Source organism: Kalmanozyma brasiliensis, assembly GCF_000497045.1.
Source record: "Kalmanozyma brasiliensis GHG001 unplaced genomic scaffold PSEUBRA_SCAF19, whole genome shotgun sequence".
Classification (NCBI taxonomy): Eukaryota; Fungi; Basidiomycota; class Ustilaginomycetes; order Ustilaginales; genus Kalmanozyma; species Kalmanozyma brasiliensis.
In genome coordinates, this window is record NW_015961958.1 from 167,937 (window position 1) to 186,184 (window position 18,248).

General features: G+C 58.0%; 6 protein-coding genes across 6 annotated transcripts; 3 read left to right on the top strand and 3 right to left on the bottom strand.

Moving 5' to 3' along the window:
* Positions 1–791: 791 nt before the first annotated feature.
* PSEUBRA_002411 (sulfate transporter) lies at positions 792–4,895 on the top strand (the record flags this gene model as incomplete). Its single annotated transcript, XM_016435538.1, has 2 exons — positions 792–801; positions 997–4,895. The coding sequence occupies 2 exons, from the start codon at positions 792–794 to the stop codon at positions 4,893–4,895; spliced, it is 3,909 nt and encodes a 1,302-aa protein (XP_016293006.1).
* Positions 4,896–5,000: 105 nt separating this feature from the next.
* Positions 5,001–6,427, bottom strand: PSEUBRA_002412 (Transcription factor IIS, N-terminal; the record flags this gene model as incomplete). Its single annotated transcript, XM_016435560.2, has 3 exons — positions 5,001–5,290; positions 5,374–5,618; positions 5,721–6,427. The coding sequence occupies 3 exons, from the start codon at positions 6,425–6,427 to the stop codon at positions 5,001–5,003; spliced, it is 1,242 nt and encodes a 413-aa protein (XP_016293007.2).
* Positions 6,428–6,746: 319 nt separating this feature from the next.
* Positions 6,747–7,037, bottom strand: PSEUBRA_002413 (protein of unknown function DUF1903; the record flags this gene model as incomplete). Its single annotated transcript, XM_059464844.1, has 1 exon — positions 6,747–7,037. One exon carries the CDS (start codon positions 7,035–7,037, stop codon positions 6,747–6,749), a length of 291 nt encoding a protein of 96 aa, XP_059321270.1.
* Positions 7,038–7,546: 509 nt separating this feature from the next.
* Positions 7,547–8,752, top strand: PSEUBRA_002414 (uncharacterized protein; the record flags this gene model as incomplete). The annotated part of the gene is made up of 1 exon (XM_016435548.2): positions 7,547–8,752. The coding sequence occupies one exon, from the start codon at positions 7,547–7,549 to the stop codon at positions 8,750–8,752; it is 1,206 nt and encodes a 401-aa protein (XP_016293008.2).
* A 6,084-nt stretch (positions 8,753–14,836) lies between these two features.
* PSEUBRA_002415 (uncharacterized protein) lies at positions 14,837–16,042 on the top strand (the record flags this gene model as incomplete). The annotated part of the gene is made up of 1 exon (XM_059464845.1): positions 14,837–16,042. One exon carries the CDS (start codon positions 14,837–14,839, stop codon positions 16,040–16,042), a length of 1,206 nt encoding a protein of 401 aa, XP_059321271.1.
* A 241-nt stretch (positions 16,043–16,283) lies between these two features.
* PSEUBRA_002416 (uncharacterized protein) lies at positions 16,284–18,185 on the bottom strand (the record flags this gene model as incomplete). Its single annotated transcript, XM_016435582.1, has 1 exon — positions 16,284–18,185. One exon carries the CDS (start codon positions 18,183–18,185, stop codon positions 16,284–16,286), a length of 1,902 nt encoding a protein of 633 aa, XP_016293010.1.
* Between the last annotated feature and the right edge of the window lie 63 nt (positions 18,186–18,248).

Here is an 18,248-nt window from a genome sequence, read left to right on the forward strand (position 1 = left end):
CCATCGCCGCCCTTATATTTGCATCGCGGGCATTCCCATTGCGCACACTGACCGCGAATGATGCGCATCAGACGAAGGAGAAGGTCGAGATCGGAGTGCTTGTGAGGCATTATCGCTGCAGGATGTTCAGTACGAAAGGCGGATTGCGAATTTCAATTTGTGAATGGTGCGTGTGCGTCTGCTCAAGGAAAAGCTGAGGCGGTCGAGCTGCAGCTTCGTGCAGATCTCGAATCCTTCCGGGAATTTTGGCAGTTGATCTGAGCGAGGCGCTGCTGCCGCACCCAATCTCTGGCTCGCGACCCGGTTCCACTCACACAATGCGAAGTTAGGATTTGCTCTGCATGAACCTTCTTGCTCTCAACACTTTCTCGCAAACACACACGCACGCGGAAGCAGACAGACAGCGCTTGAGGCAAAGCGGACAAGTCTCAAACGAAGCAAAGGGCGGAGAGGCCAGCTGACCCGGATTAAGCTCAAGGTTGTCGCCGATTCTCGTTCTTCTTTGCTCAATCTCGGATCCACCGAAAGGGTCGTCGGCAGTCACGCCATCTTCCTCCCGCTCCTCCTTCCTTCGTCACATCGCCCTTCACTTAGGTGCTCCGGCAAGTCAAACTTCGGAAGCAGTCACGCGGCACCCTCCCAATCACCCTGTCAGTGCCACTGCATCACAAGACGAGCAACATCGGAAGAACCCGAGAGCTCGGCGCGGACCGACGGAAGGGACGTGACTCAGCTCGCATCTGTGGCGATAGAACAAGCAGCGCATAGACTCGATCGTGCCACTGGCAAGCATGTCGTCAGGTATGTATTGCATACGAGCTGGCCGCTGTGACTGTGGTCCACGGACCAGCCCGCCCAAGCCAAGAGGACTTCGAGATTGACCTTGTCTGATCCCCATCTGCGTTTTTTTTTTGATCACATGCTTCTACCAAACCCTTTCCCTTCTTCCATCGTCGTTGGACTGATCTCGCCACATCCTTCGCTCATGATCCACAGGCACACCTCGCAACACAGCCGACGAGGGCTCGGCTCTTCTTCCTAAGGGCGACTCTCCTGCACCACGTCGCGAGTCGTTCAGCATCGGTCGCCTGATCAACCCCTTCCGAGGCGTCTCCAACAGTCAAACCGGCAGCGACGCTCGAATAGAGTACGACACCCGTCGACCTAGCAATGCGGTCGACCCCACCAGCCCCGATTCCTCTTTCTCAGCTCAGCGCAAGCGCAACAACGCCAACAGCAAGTTTCCTAGATCTGTCACCTTCGACTCTCCCAACTCGTCCTTCCCTCCTGGACCCAAGAACGACCGCTCTAGAGTCGCCACCTACCATCCACCTGGGAGCCAGCGAGGAGGTAACATGGAGGACGGCAGCGACTCGGGCTACGATATCGAGCGCCAGGGCCAGGCCTGGAATCGTCGTAGCATCAATTCGTCCGCTTTCAGTCACCTGGAAGGACGCAGCTATCGATTCCAGCAGGCGCAGGACACGAGCAGTCTCGGCACTTCCTTGGTCCCAGGCTCTTTCACAGCGACCTCCTCCTCCATTCGAGATGAGACGGCGCAATTAGCAGGGATGATCATGTCGGACGACGAGGGGACAGGAAGCAATGGTGGCTCGCGCATCTACGACATTGGCGAAGACGAAGAGTCGACGTCGCCCAACTTGCAGCTCTTCCCTCCTCCGCGCACCGTAGCTGGCAAAGAGCTGAGTCCCACTACTTCGCCGATCGCTTCTTATGGAGTCAACCAGGCCGGACCAAGCAACTTGACCCGCGCGATGGCTGCATCCCAGGCCGCGAGTCCAGAGAGCAGCAAGACGGCCACCGCCGCCGAAGACGATGGCAGCCACGCTACTCCGCGTCCCACGCCGGTGCTTGGATTGACTCACGCTGTCGCGACTCCGCAGAACTTAGCGGCCGAAGAGGAGGCAGAAGACAAGAGCCTCGGCGCTGCCGTTGCTGCCGCGGACCGAGCTGCACGACCCACGTCTCGCAGCCGATCACGTTCCACAGGCAGACGATCGTCGCAGCATCTCTCGGCACCGACAGACCGCTCGCAATCCCGCGATCGACCCTCTTCCGAGGCCACAGGACACTCGTCCTTCAGTCAGGTCAGCTCCACCAGCGTGTCAGATCAGCAACGCGCTGCCATCGGATACGGCGCTCTGGCTCAAGCCGAGCAGTCCGTCTACGAAGCGGAGCATGGCGTCCAAGGCAACGGACGCAGACCCTCGCATCATCGACCAGAACCATTTAAGATGCTCTCGCCGTTCTGGTCCGTCATCCCCGCAAGCTGGAGACCCGGTCAAGGCGAGATTCCGACAAAAAAGTTCAATCCTGCCCAACACGCCCGCGACCTGGTCACATCCGCACGCGGGGTCACCTGGAAATCTGCAGCCGAAGCCAGCGTGGAGCCCATCCGCCTCATCCCCGCCGTCATTCTCGGAATGCTCATGAATGTGCTCGACGGCGTATCGTACGGCATGATCATGTTCCCCGCCGCCTACCCGATCTTTGCCAACTTTGGCGGAGACGGTGTTTCGATGTTCTTCGTGACGTGCATCCTCTCGCAGCTGATCTACACGCTCGGCGGATCGATCTTCAAAGGCGGCAACGGAAGCATGATGATCGAGGTGGTGCCCTTCTTCCATATCTTGGTGCGCATCATCATCGAGGAGCTGGGAGACGAGAACCCCAAGGCGGTCATCGCGACGACCATGGTGTCGTTTGCGCTTTCGTCCGTTCTCACCGGATTGGCCTTCTTGCTTCTCGGTGCGCTCCGATTGGGCGTGCTGATCGGCTTCTTCCCTCGTCACATCTTGGTCGGCTGCATCGGTGGAGTGGGTATCTTCTTGATCGAGACCGGCCTCGAGGTGTGCGGTCGACTGCAGTCCGAAGACGGCTTCCAGTACAACCTCGAGACGCTGCGCTTCTTCTTCCAGTCGGGCCACATGGTCGCGCTGTGGCTGCCACCTCTCCTGCTGGCGGTTCTGCTGCGCATCATCACGACGCGCCTGCACCATCCGCTCATCTTCCCTGGCTACTTCCTCATGATCCCCGTCGTCTTCTACATCGTCACCTCCGGGATCCTTGGCATCCCCATTCAGCAGCTCCGCGACGACGGCTGGGTGTTCGACATTGGCGAAGCGGCGAGCAAAGCTCCGTTCTACCGCTTCTACACCTACTTTGACTTTGGTCAGACCTCCTGGCGCGCGCTATGGGCCACCATGCCGACCCAGCTCGCTCTTGTTTTCTTCGGCATCCTGCACGTGCCCCTCAACGTACCCGCTCTCGGCGTCAGCATCAACGAGGACAACGTCGACACGGACCGCGAGCTCGTCGCGCACGGCATCTCGAACCTGTTCGCCGGATTGATCGGCACGGTGCCCAACTACCTGTGCTACGTCAACAGTGTGCTGTTCTACCGCGTTGGAGGCGGCAGTCGTCTCAGCGGTCTCATGCTTGCCGGTGGCACGGCCATCATCATGATTGCCGGCCCCGGTACCATCAGCTACCTGCCCATTATGATCGTCGGCGCGCTGATCTTTGTGCTCGGCATCGATCTGGCGAAAGAAGCGCTCTATGACACGGTCGGCCGTGTCAACGGCTGGGAGTACCTCACAATCTGGGTCATTGTCATTGTCATGACCTACTGGGACTTCGTCATTGGTATCCTAGCAGGCATCATCATCGCGTGCTGCTTCTTTGTCGTGCAGACATCGCGCCGCAAGACGGTGCGTGCGATCTTTGACGGCAGTGTTGCGCGCAGCACCGTGCGTCGACACATGATCCAGCGTCACTTCCTGGACGAGGTGGGGACCCAGACGCAGATCATCAAACTCCAAGGATTCCTGTTCTTTGGAACGATCAATTCTGTCGAGGATCTGATCCGCAGGGCGCTCGATATCGCGGCGTGGAACCAGAACCCGATCCGCTTCCTCATCGTCGACTACACGCTCGTAAGCGGTGTCGACTTCTCTGCGGCGGAGGCGTTCCTGCGCATCAACCGGTTGTTGGAGGCCAAAGGCGTGTTGCTCGTATTCTGCGGTCTCAACCCCGAATCTGACGTCGGCGTCGCGCTGCGCAGTGTCGACCTCTGGGCCGACCGCTCTGAAAACCTCGAAGTGTTTGCCAACCTCAACGAGGCTCTGGAATGGACAGAGAACGAGTATCTGCGCGGCATGTATGCGTCCTCTCTCATGGGCGCCAAAGCCTTCGGTGCCGCCTCGATGGCCGTCTCAGGAGGGCTGACTGTCCCGGACCAGAACCGCAAGCCCGCCTTCGTTCTCGACCACTCATTCGAGAACTCGCCCCGACGCCACCACCTGCACGAGGCGGCCAAGACGGCGGTGCAGAACGAACGAACTCCGCACTCGGACACGCTCCAAACGCTCGACGACAAGCCGCTGACCAAGGTGCCGCATGCCCAACCGTATCCCTTGTTGATGATCACCTTCCGCGCGTATCTCGCGTCGACGCACCCGACCCCCTCGGAGGAAGAAGCGTTCTTCGCCGCGCTGGTCCCCTACTTCACGCTCCTCCGCAAGACCCGTGGAGAAGTTCTCTGGTCACGCGGCGACCCCGCCGACGCGGTCTACCTCATCGAATCGGGCATCATCAAGGCACGGTACGACTTTCCGCAAGAACAGTACGAGATCAACGAGGCCATGCTCGCCGGCACCATCGCGGGCGAGCTCACCTTCCTCAGCAAGAAGGAGCGCAATACTACGGCGTACGCGGACACAGACGTCAAGCTGTGGATGCTCAACCAAGAGGGACTGGAGCGGATGGAGAGGGAGAGGAAGGACGAGCACAGGTGCTTTGTCGAGATGCTCCTGCGCGTCGCGGGGGATGAACAGGAGAGTCTCATGAGCTATCTCGTCAGCAGGTTGAGTTGAGCCGCGATGATGAGTGGAATGAATGATGATTCTCATGGAACGTTTCGGTCGTGCGACGAGCGTGTGTAGGATCGCTGAAAACGAAGATGAGATTGAAGTCCTTTCTTAGCGCTTGGCCTCCTTCAATCGGCTCTTGAACTGGTTGAGCCTCTTGTGGTTGGCCATCCTAGCGTCGTGGTTCGAGTCGCTGCGCTGACCTGCGGTGGACTGAGGTGCGACTCTGAAGCCGGACGTGACAGCCTGTGGGATGCCGACGTTGCGTCTGCCGGTATCGACCACCCCCTGGATTGGCACGTTGGCGCGCTGCGAGAGCAGATCCCGGTTCCATTCTGCCGAGGCGACGTGACGGTCGCGGTACGACGAGGAGCGCTTGAGCACCGGGCGCGACCACACCTCTGCAATCACAAAGTAACGAGAGGCTGGTCAGCATTCAACGCCACAATGCAGGAAGGGGAAGGGAGGGATGAGGTGGACTTACCAATGAGATACTCGGCAGAACGCTTGATCTTGGGCTCGACGCGCGAACACATGCTGTAGAAGACAACCACCTTGCCGAGACCACTCATCTTGAGCGAGATCGTGTCGATGGTCATGCGCTCCAGGATCTGGAAGAATTGGTGCTGGATGTTGAGCGCGGGCAGCGATTTGTCCGGCAGAGGCTCGAGCCAGCGCTTGACGCCTTCGAGCAGATTGTTGTCCAGGATCGACTGCTGCAGGTGGTTCCTGTGGGGAGCAGCGGAGCGAAGAGTCAAAGTGAGGTATTGTTGCGTCAGTATGGTCGTGAAGTGGTGGAAGCTAGCGAAGTGAAAGGGCGCTGGAACGTACTTCTGCAACGTAGCAACCACCTTGGGCAGCAACTTCAACTTGTTCGTCGCCGGCTTCTTGAGACGATTCGCCTCCTCGTCGTCGTCCGCAGCTGCGACCATCTCCCGTCTCAGACCAGCGACCTCTTCGTCAGCGAGCAGATCCAGATCGTCCTCACCGGCCCTCTTGCGCGGCGCCTTCTTTTTGCCCGCCCTCAGCGCCTCGTCGATCATCCTGTCCGTCCTCGCTCTTCGCACCTCGGCCTCGGTCATGTTGGCATACGGGTCCTCTTCCTCCTCTTGCTCCATCTCGCCCTCGCCTACCTCGCGTCTTGCGGCGGGCTCATCAGGACTGTGCATTCGCTTCTTCTTCTTCTTTCGGATAATGGCGGCGTCGGGGTCGTCGGCGTTGCTCGCATCACGCGCCTCGCGCTTGCGGAAGCTCGGCATGTCACCCTCATCTTCGTCGTCATCCTCGTCGAAGATCGCTGCTGTGCGTGCTGCCGCTGCGGTATCTTCGCCACGAACGACTTCTGTGAGATGATCAGGATCGGTGGGTGGGATGGCGTCGATGTCTTCCGCTCCCTCTTCTGGTGCTGACGGGGCATCGTCGGCTTCGCTCTCTTCGTTAGCGAGCTCGGATGCTTCTGTGATGCCAGGCTGGTCGAGCTCGGCGAGTGCAGCCTCGGGCTGCTGTGGAGACTGCGGTGGCTGCTCTTCGTCCGCCATCTTGCTGTGATGAGAGAAAGAGGGAGTGGTGAGTTGATGAGATGGGTGGAGCAATGCGCGAGACGAGAAGAAGCTCGAGCCGAGTCGAGTTGGCGGCCCCTGAATGTATGTTCGATTGACTTGGACACAAAGCGAATGTAACATGTTTATAAAAATTCAACGTGAGCATTCTCTGATCGCCTCAAAGCCCTCAGCACGCTGCGCTCGGCGGACGAACTTCCCACGCCTGTCAGCGCATTTCTGACAGCGACTAACTCAAAGCACAGACGGTGAGAGCAATTGATGGTTCCGTTGGCCTTTGGCAAGAGCACCTGTTGCCTCAGCGCATCTTGGTTTCAAGCAACGACCCGCCCGCCCCACCTTTCCCCTCCTGCTCCATCTTTCGTATCCTCCTGTCTACCACCGAGGGAATGGGACAGCTATCCGCCTCGGCATCCTTGCCGCGCTGCTGGTAGAATTTGGCGCAGCAGCGGTAGAGATCGTCGATGAGATACTCGCACTTGGCCTGGTCGAAGCCGGACTTCTGCAGACACGACTGGATCGCGCACGCTCTAGGATAGCACGGGTTCGGGTGCTCCGGATCGAGCTCGTTGGGTTTGGACGCAGGCATGGCGCTGTGACTGTGGCCGAGGGAGGCTGTGCAGGATCACGGGAGGCGCGTGACTGCTTCGAGTGCGGACTCGGCTAGTCCGACGTGGAGTTCGAAGGTGACTCTTGCGCTGACGCTGCCAGCGGAATGCTTCCGTCGGCGATGTGATGGTAGTGGCAGAGGGTCGGAGTGCCGATGGAGGCGTGAGAACCAAAAGATGCAGCGAAGGTGATGAGTGTGAGTCAAGGATGTTCGCACGCCGTGATGGTGGAAAGGTTGAGGCTGCCAGGTGGAGGTTGAGCCTTTTTGCGGCCTCATTTGGCCTGCTTTATTTGGCGTATGACTTCTCCGCTTGAGTCATGTTGCATAACGACTGGCGTCCCGGGAGCAGCTCAACTTCATTGCTGCTGTGGCGGGGCGTCTCCTCTGATCTGGGGCTGAGTCGTTGAGCGCAAGTTATGCATGCCCCTCTGGTATAAGAGCGCGGCAATCGAGAGCTGGCAACGTTCGTAACCATCCTTTCCTCATCGATGCGCTTAGCGGCAACTATGTCTGCCGAATTTGGCTCGGCCAGCGCAGCAGCGAAAAGTCCTTCGGAGCAGTCAAATTGGCTCTTCGGCTCACTTCGATACCAGTACTCGGCAGCCAAACAGACGTCGTTGTCGCAACGCGCAGAAAGCGTCGTAGGACGCGAAGAGAGGGATACTGTCGGATCCGCAGACGGTGGAACAAGCGTACCTGATCGCCACGATGGTCTGTTGCCCACTCGTCCGTCCTCTTCCACGTCGCAGCAAGACCCCAGCGAGGCAGTGGGCTATCTCTGCAGCTCGACTCTGCCGACCTCGAGTGTCACACACGTCTCTACGCCTCTGAATCCTTGCGCCTCCTCTTTCGACCTATTGTCCTTGTCGACATTGAGCATCCAGGCCACTTCGTCTGGCCAAAGCGAGGATGGTCGCTCACTTCTCAACCCAAACAATACCAGCAGCTCGCATTCATCAGATCCGAGACTTACGTATGGGTCATTGGACATTCATCTTTCTCCTCCGCCAGTCGGTCCAGGCGCAGAAGCTCAGCGCAGCGGCGAAAATGTTTTCAACACGCGCCTGGAGTACCTACGAAGCCTTCGAGCCCAGCCGCCTCAAGGGCAATGGCGAGATCCCTACTTCATCTTTGCACGGCTCGGAAAGATGGAAAAGATGTCGGCGCTGGTCGTCACGGCGAACAAGCACATGACGCAGTCGCTCATTTCCGAATCGCTCGCCGACCGAATGTTCAAGGCAAGGGACGGCTGGAAAGAAGGCTGGAAGAAGAAGGACGACCGATGGATCCTCATCGACCTGTCTTGGCCGTTTGATGCTGCCTCGCAGACACTTCGAGATGACGGCAGCCTCGTCTGCTTCGAGTCAAAGCGCGTCCGCTTCCTGATCGTGCCCCACCGGGAGATGAAGAAGGGCATCATTCTAGCCAAAGACGTGCTCGAAGATCAAAGGCTTCGAGTAACAAAGGGGTCTCATCAAACCTATCTCGGCGCCGACGGCAAACGAGAAGAGGGCGTTCTTCTGCACGGCTTTCAGGTGAACATCCTCAACGCAGCCGCGTCAGACAGGCCTTTCGAACGACTCTGTCGCCTCGCCGAATTCGCCGCGACGCGCAAACCGAAGAAGAACGAGAATTTACTCTTTCGCCAGCAGATCCAGGATGAGGTGCGACGCAACCATTTGCAGATCAGGTGATATAGCCCTGACATCCGTCTGCCTCAAACTCCATTTCCGTAGCCATCATTTCAGCAGCTCTAGGCATTGCGGACTGTGAAAGAGCGCCCTCTGGCCTCATGCATCTGCACTGCAATCAGACAGGTTCAAGGCTGAGTCGACTGCGCAGACTAATGTGGGCGGTGGGCGTGTGACTGCTGCGCAAGCGTGAGGTTGCTGCGTCCTTGAATCTTTTGTTTGGGCCAACTCAGACAAAGGGAAGGGTGATTTCGAGTGAAAATTGTGCCTCAGTTCAAATTCACTTGCGTCGATCCATTGTCTCGCTGTGTGTGGGTCCAAGCTTCGGTTGCGGCATAGAACAATGGCGACTCGTCCTCGCAGGGGCTAAGTCATCTGTGCCTCGGAAATTTGTCTTACTGTATGACAGCGGTCATCACGCGGCTTGACTGAGCCGAGCGCACACTAACGCAGACACGACACCCAAGAGCAACCTGCAGAAAATTAAAGCTCTCCTTTGCCCGTGCAGATCTTCCCACTCGTCACTTGACCTCGACAATCGCCGTCAGTCATCTCACGCATTCACCTTCCAGCACATGCTCGCTCCTTGTGTCGCCGGCTAGCTGAGTTAGCCGACATCAAAAGGATACAAGAGGGCGAGTCTTCGACGCAGGTAACTCTCTTTCGCTCATCCACCTGTCGTTACACGTCTCCACTCGAGCGCCACCTTCGTTTGAACTCGACCCATCTCAAGCGACCCTGCATCTCAGGATGGAAGGTATACCTGGCTCAGGCGCTCCGTCGCCGACGCCGCCATCAATCGCAGCGACGGCTCAGATCCAGCAGGCATTCCCATCTTTCGCCCAAGTCTACGAAGCGTTCAGCGGTCCAGCAAGTGTCGAGACTGGCCAAAGGACAGACACATCAATTCAGCGACTCGAAAGCGAGCAGACTCAAACTCGAGCATCTTTGCGGTCCACGCAAGAGGCGCTATCGGCCATTGGACGCGATGTCGCGACCTGCAATGCTTCCCATCACGAACTGCAGAGGACAATCAGCAGGCAAGCCAGCCACATTGCAACTCTCGAAAGGGTCGTTGGAGGGCTCAGAACAGAGCTCACACAACATCTTGGACGTATCCGCCACACCTTGTCCCAATTCGAGAGTCGCGTCGCCAGCGCTCACACTCAGCTCGACGAACGCGTCAACTACCAACTCGGACAGCAAACAGCCAAGATTGACGCGTTCCAGACTCGCTTCGTTGCACCTCTCTTCGCCAGCATGCACCAAACGCTCATGATGGAGGCAATCGGCTCGCGATCCGCGGCCGTTCCGTCTTCACAGCCAGCTTCTGAACAGACTGTCGTGCTAATCCCGACAGAGTCTATGCAGCAGCAGACTTCCAAGCACGCCGTCTCTGACTGCGTCATGAAGGATACGACCTCAATCCCTGGCCCAAGTCGATCACAGTCCGCTGATTCCGACACACCGCTGGCAGAAGTCCACATGGCACAATTGGCTGGGCCTTCCGTCGCTCGAGCGGCTGAACAGGGCTCCGAGGCTCAGAACCTCACCACAACCACTGCCGTGCCCATTAGCGAGTCTCGTGGCCAGGCAACATCGCAGTCAGCTCGTGTGACGCACGATGCGTCTCCAGCCCCGGAAGCCGATTCCACGAGACAGCCGAATGACCAATCGAAAGCGATTGCTGAGCCATCGGTCCTCCCAGCACAATCCCTGGAAGCTCGCGAACTCATCGCACTCAATCGGATTCATCCTCTTCCCTCGCCGTCTCCATCTCTGTCGCCGAGTTCTCGGCATAGCTCGGCTCCAACGACGTCTCTTACGTTTCAAAGCTCGTCTCTTGCGCTTGCGGCCATCTCACAGGACAAACCTACGACGCCTTCAGCACATGATGTAGCTGATGGTGCAGATGCAGCCGATCCAGGCCTCAAGAGGAAGCGTACTCCTTCGATCGAATGTGTGGGAGTGCAGATGGCAAAGAAGCTCATTAGAAACGAACGGCTCAGGGGGACAGCTGCTTCGACGTCGACGGTAAATGAGCGGGCAGGTCAAAGTCCTGATGCTCCTTCGACGACAGCCGCCGACACTGCGTCCTCCTTTCCTGCATGGCACACAGCTGCGCGTACCAAGACTTTTGCAACAGGCGCGGTGCCTGGCAGTGTCGCTTCGAATATTGACTTAGCTCGAGCAAGATGTGTCACACAAGACCCCCGACGTACACCAAGCACACCGTCAGCAACGTCAGTCCCAACAACGCAGTCGAAAGCTCCGGTACAATCAAGGAAAGCACAGAGCACTGACACAGCGCAGACAAGCCAGGTTACGGCACAGTCGAATCAGCTCCAAAAGCATTCGGGCTCTTCGAGCAAAACATCGGCATCCTCATCTGAGCATGCGGACAAAGAGACCGGGCCCAGCCTCTCTGCAAATCTAACCACATCTCGAGATGCTTCCTCATCCGCGAGACCTAACAGTGCACAAAGAGCGGGACAGCCCCTGCAGGAAGCGCAGACATCGAACGAACTATCTTCGCCAAGATCCATCTTGGGCGAGCTGGAATTGTCCGGGCCGGCACTCAATGCGAAACCTGCATCGTCGCAACATATCTCAAACAAAAGCACAGCGAAGAACGTGCCTGCTTGCGGGCCTCAGCACCAGGAAGGCGTCACCAAGAAAGCCGAGACGGAGATCGCGAGCACAAGTAGGTCGGAAGTGACCCTCGAATTGATTGGAGAGCAACTACTGGAGCTGCAGCAGCTGCAGATACAGCGAGCTAGGGCCAAGACGGTCTGTCCGCCGCCAGCGAAGCCGAAATCAACAGAACAAGCTAATGTTGCCATTTCGGAGCATGGAGTTCCGGCTGAAGGAATTCAGGTCTTTGATGCATCGAGAAAGCAGCCAAAAACCTTCGCCTCTCTCGCTCGAGAGCCTCAAGAGCATGTTCCAAGCACGAACAAGCTGGTGACATCCGACACACGTTCGCAGGCTCGGGACCAGCTAGATTATTCGCTGTCATCCGAAAATTCTGATCAGTTTTCTTGCCGTCTGCGGGATCATGAGGGCTCCTCAACGCGCCAACATCAAGGACGAATCGAACGGGCCCCAGGACAGAGTCGAATTGATTGGCTAGCCTCCCTCAAGGACTCGCCACCGAGAGGCGGGCACGACCAGCCCTACTTTATTTGGGCATGGCTCGGTCCCGTGAAGAAGTCGATCTCGGATCTGAGCGATGCGGCGTCTGTCCTCATCGCGCCGAACGACTTGGTGGTAGAATCTCTGATCGCGGAGAGCCTTGCCAGCGACTTGATCCGAGGCAAACGCGCTAATATACTGGATTCTGGAGGCTCAAGTCAATGGCTCGAGCTCGACCTCTCATGGCTCTATGACAGGCAATGCGCCAAAGCCGGACAGGGAAAGAGGTGTGATGTCACCCATGTGCGGTTCTTGATCGTGCCGACCAAACACATGCCGACCGGAATCTCGTTGGGCAGCGGCGAAATGCGCAGGCTGCAGCTCGAAATTGTGCCGGGACCCAAGGGGTCAAGACCTCATCTGTGTGCAGCCGGTACTCATCAGCCTTACCGCAGCCTAATGGAGTTGCGTGGCGTCGATCGTCATCTGCATTCTCCAAAGCCCTTCGAGAGGCTTTGCACGCTAGCTGGAGAGGCTGTTCGGGTGCAATTCCGAAATGGCGTCTCAAAAAGCGCTGAGCCTTATCGAACTGGATCGCGCGACGGGATCGACTTCTGGCAAGACAGTCGCAAGTCGCACGTCACCGCACCGAAGACTCCTCCTCGCGACCATGGACGCATTGGGACGATGGCTGGGACAAGTACTTCTTCGGAGGCACCAAGATGGCCACGCAGGCCATCTGAAGCCAATACGAACGCAAGCACTGAGGCCTCTTCCGGACAAAGAGGAGGAGTGGCCGAGACCGGATCAGCTGCCCCGTCTCAGAGAACCCATCGCAGGGACACACCGCATCCGGCCCCTGTCACACGCGATGAGGCGCAAATGTTGAGAGCCCGATGGGAAACAGAGCGCGAGAAACCACCGCAAACGACGATCGGTGCCCCCGAGCGGCCAACGCTTGCCGACAGGCTCGGCACGATGCTCGACAGCGGTTCGCCCCTGACCGATACTGGCTCGCCGGCGTTTGAAGCGCCCGAAGAGGAAGAAGTGGACGAGCTGGCTGACGAGTAGCGGAATGAGAAGCGTCCACTGAACTGGGCTCGGCAGAAAGCACGAATCGTGTGGTCGAACCTTCAGATCACCAATGCCTATTGGTGATCACTCTCCGGAGTAAGGAAACATGATGCTTGAAGCCACCTTTCACGAAGCTCATATTGTGCCCTTAGTGTACACAGCGCGGCTCCGCCTCATTCATTTGCTGTGCAATACTCTCTCTGCGTTCAAAGAGGCTCATAGACCGTGTCGGCTGCGAAAAGCGAAGTGGGCTTCCGTTTGGTAGCCCACGTCGAATCTTTGATGAGAGTGTATGCACGCTCGAGACTTCATAGTGACGCGGGTGGAGATCCGAGAACAAAGGGCAAGCAACTTTGCACTTCTCGCTTGATCGCTTCGCGTCAAACCTCATGCATGTGGCCGTGGGTCCAAGCGCTTCTTCACGTCTTGCACTCAAGGCGTCACATTCTTGCTGTAAGTCCTCTGCTCATCCGCAGTATTCTGTGAATCAATCGCACGCACTTTCCCTTTGCCGCTGTCTACTTTCGTCTTCGAAACGCGGAAAGTAAAAGAAGGTTAGATTGAACTGAGCTCGACTCCTCTTCATTCCTCCACTCGTCGTCACACATCTGACTTCGACCACCTTGTCCATCCGGTGACGACTTATCTCATCGTGACCTTCGTGAGAAGATGGATGGCCCTCCCGGCAAAAGGCCACCCACCTTGACGCCAGCCTCTTTCGCCGCAACGCCTCAATTCCAGCAAGCTTTTTCGGCCTTGGCTCAAATGTACGGCTCTCAGGGGCATCCATCGCACGCCGAACACAGGCAGACGACATGTGCACCAATTCAGATACCGGAAGGCGACCAGGCTCGCACCCAGGCACCTCCGAGCTCTGAACACGAGGCGTCAGGTCCCTGTTCTGGTCCGAACGACGCTTTACATATGACGATCAACACGCAAGCTGCTCGGATAGACAACCTTGAAACCCACGTCGCGACGCTTCGAGCAGACAATGCCGAGCTGATGCAACGTTTGGGCGCTATGAATCACAGCATATCCCAGTTCGAGGGTCGTATCACGAGCGCCTACAACCAGCTCATCGAACACATCAACCACCAAATTGATCAGCAGACGGCTCAGATCGACACGTTCCAGAATCGCATTGTTGCACCTCTGTTCACCACCATGCAGCAAGTGTTGGCTGGAGAGACAGCCAGCTCGCGCTTGACAGACGTCCTGGCCGCCCAGCCTGCTGTCACACGGCAAGACCTAGCAGCTTCGACCGATCCTATAGGGCAAGAGAGCTCGAACTCCGTTACTAATTGTGATACGACGAATACCATGACAAGTCATGACGCGCATCGATCCACCTCCATCGACTCCTACACACCGCTGGCAAAGCTCAGCACGGCACGTCTGAATGGTCTCAGAGCTGTTCGCGCTGCTCACCAGCACTCTGTCACAGACAATCCAGTCACTACCTCCACCCTGCCCATCATCCAGCGCTGCAGCGCCGTTGCGACTCGGCTTGCTGATGTGAATCGGATGTCGCCTGCGGGCGCTCAAAGTGATTCCTTGCAGCGGTCAGCTACTCAAGAAGTCGCATCCGCACCTCTTTTGATTCCTCCTTCACTACCTGCGCGATTCTCTGCACCCGCAACCCCCATCCGTATTCTCCCACTTCCCTCTCCTTCCCCGTCTCTTTCGCCAAATGCTCGCCATGTTACAGCTCATGCGACGCCTTTTGAACAACAATCTTCGGCGGTTCCGCTTGCCACTACTTCGAAAGTCAATTCCTCTTTACCAACAGGCCATGACTTCGTCAACAAACCAAGGACCGACCAACTGATCTTCAAAAGGCAGCGTGCGCCCTCTTTTGAGTGCGTCCAGAGGCACATGGCGAAGAAGCACGCTAGCGACGTGCATCTCGAGGAGGCTTCAACAGTTCCACATCTCGAATCTCTTGGACAGCCGACCCGAGAACTCGAGCATGCCTACATCGAACACTTGGCCTCGCTTACAGAGCAACCGCCCCCAGGCGGACATCGAGAACCGTTTCACATCTGGGCATGGCTCGGTAACGCTGATGCAAGGCCAGCTCCTCTCAACGAAAAGATGCCACTCCTCCTCGCGCCCGACGATTCCGTGTCAGAATCTCTGGTGGCAGAAAGCGTCGCTGCTACTCTGATACACAACGGTTTCGCCAGAATCGCTGATACTCCCACGTCGTCCGGATGGCTCGAGCTCGACCTCTCCTGGCTCTTGCACATGGAAGACTCCGAATTCGGCGTTCGTAAACGCCGATTTACCGATCAGGGATCTCGCTTCCTGATCGTGCCGACGAAGTTCATGAAACAGGGCATCTCGCTGGGCAAAACTAGCATGCAGAGGCTGAACATGAGACTAGTGCGCGAGGATCCGGGCACAACACCACATCTGGAGATGGGCGAATTTCAGGGGTGGCACGCCCGGCTGAAGTGTTTGTCGAAGGACTCCCATCGAAACTACGCTACCAAGCCCTTCGAAAGGCTTTGCAGACTGGCGGAAGAATCCTACCTTTATTTGGAGAGAAGGCGGGTCTCGGAAAGCGATATCGATCGGAACGAACGCGGCAGGCGCGGAGCTCCCGACTGCTACCGCCCGTCTAGGGACAGGCGCACGTCGCAGATTGCGGGTTCAACGACTCCTCCTCGTGAGGAGAGACACTACGGTCAAAGTGCGGAGCTGCTAGGTCCCATCTCGGGCTCTGAGCATTCGCGCCGCGAATTCTCCAGGCTCGGGGACAGAGCAATCAGAGGTGTCGCTTCCGACCAAGACACGAGAGAGGTCGAGCACCACTCCGTTGCTCCTTTCCCGAGGACACGTCACGCCGACACGCCGCATCCTTCCACGACCTCCACAGAACAAGAGGCTCGACACTTCAGAGAGCAGTGGGAGAGAGAGCGAGAACGCTCAACCGATCGCAGCACCGCGGCCCGTGGCGCCGACACTGTCGACCTTGACTATGGTTCGCCGCTGACCAGGACCACCTTGGCACAGGTGGGCGCATACGAAGACGACGACGACTATTCGGACGAGGTTGACGAGCTCGCCGACGCTTAGCGGAGCGTCAAATGGCCACCAATCAAAGCTCGGCACAGAGCACCTATCGCGTTGTCGAGTGCACCCATCGCGAGGCTCAAAGCTTCCTGTCCCCTTCCTGTCCTCGATTTTCCAGCGGGATGCAGAAGCAAAGTCGTCCAGCAATCAAAACCTGTGTTGCGTGTGTGAGGTCTGCGGTATGGTGTGCAAATGATTGTGCTGCTGAACAAAGATGAATCCAGAAAGGTGACAAACACTCCCTTTACTGCCCGACGAACGACGAGATGTCCTCCGAGATTTGCCGCGTATACCTCGTATTTGAGCGCGCCATGCCCAAGAAGAGACAGGCGATCGACTCTGCATGTCCCAAATTCCTATACGCTCTCAACCTGACCTGTTCCACCCCGATCCCTACCAACAGCGTCTTGAGCAGGGTGCTTTGTTCCACCGGGACCACCTGGTCCTTTCCTCCGTGGACCAACAGAAACTTGGGCGGCAGCAGTCTGGTATCGACGATGTTCTTCGCGGCATAGAGCAGATGCGCCGGTGAATGGATGAGGCAGTTGAAGTGGCTCGGTCCCGTGGCGCGTCGGAGGTAGCTGAGGTGTTCTAGCCCGCGTTCCGATTCGGATCGGAACCCTTTGATCACGTCGCTGATGCCCGAGAGGAGGATGACGCCGGCGAGGGCGGGCAGCTCGATTTCGGGTTCGTAGATCTCGACGCGTCGAAGACCGTTGCCGACCTCCTCCTCGGCTTTGCGATACGCAGAGGAGGAGAGGATGGATTCGGCTTCTTCGGTTTTGCGTGATGTCGAGGTGGCGCCTGCGCTCTGGAAGGGTGTGTTGAAGCGGTGCGATGCGCCCATCACGTGGCCTGGGACGGTTGTGGCGTCCTCGCTCTCATCGACCCACCCCTCTCCGTGGTCTGCATGATGTGCTCCGACCGAGCCAGTGCTGCCACGACGCTCGGCGCGAGCCGACACCACACCCAGTCGCACCGGCTCGTCGTTCTCCTCGTCCAACGCATCCGGCGCCGCACCCGCCGCAATGCTCCTCCGCCTGGTCGTCCTCACCTCACCACTCTTCAGCCACTCCTCTTCTTCTTCGTCCTCGTGCGAAGAATGACCGTGTTTGGCCCGAAGCACATGCCTCTCGCGCTCATAGGCCCGGTCCAGGTGGCCCTCGCGACTGAGCACCACCGCCTCCTGCGAGATGGTCAGCATGATCAAATGCGCACTTAGGCCGTGTCCTAGCACATAGACCTTGCTTGGATCGCCGCCGTACCTCTGGCAGTTCTTGGCAGTCCAGCGGAGGACGAGCCGGAGATCGATGATGGACGACTTGATGCGCGATTCAGGGTAGTAGGTGATGTCAGCTACGACGACGCAGTAGCCCATTCTGCGCAGGCGGAGGGCGAGCTGGAGATAGAGTCTGCGCTTCGACGTCACTGTCAGGGGTCCGAGCATCGATGGGATGACCACGATGACGGGTACGCCGTTCGAGCCTGCGGTGCGGGGAGCGTCGCCAGCTTCAGAAGGCGAGTCGGCGGGGAGGTAGACGTCGAGTCGTTTGCCGCGCGATGGACTGCCGTAGAGGATGCCCTCTTTGACCACACGCGAGCCTTTCGTCGTGCCAATGACCATCATGCGACGGTAGGACCAGTCGAAGATGGCCGGGAAAAGAATACGAAAGGCTGTGACGACGTAGCGGAATGCGGCGAGGTCGACTTTGGCGCATCGGATCGGGTTGATGGGGACAAACGGGCAGATGTTACGTGGCGACCAGCGGTGTGCATTTGTCCAGGTGGCGGGGAGATCCTTCTGAGCGAGGAAGAGGTAGCAGATCCACGCGACGGCGTAAAGCAGCAGCACCGAGATGAGCAGCAGGATAGGGATGGCCATGACGCCGATGACAGGGATTGCACATGCCGCGGCGAGGAGCGGCCATGCGGGCAACGCAATAGCGAGTGCCGGCAACACGATGGGTTTGAGCAGCAGCGCAAGGTAGCGCTGCGATCGCTTGGGCAGCACGGGCGGCTGCGGCTCGTGCTCCGGATAGTAGGTCGGCGAGGGAGGTGGAGAATGAAATTCGATGGTAGACAACCGGCGCGGTCGCTGTTGCGGCGGGTGCGCCGCTGGCGTCGAGGTGCGCTCGTGATGCGCCATCGTAGAGATGTCTACGCTTAGCCCAGCTGGACGGGCAGGGATAAGATGATGTGGAAAGGTCGG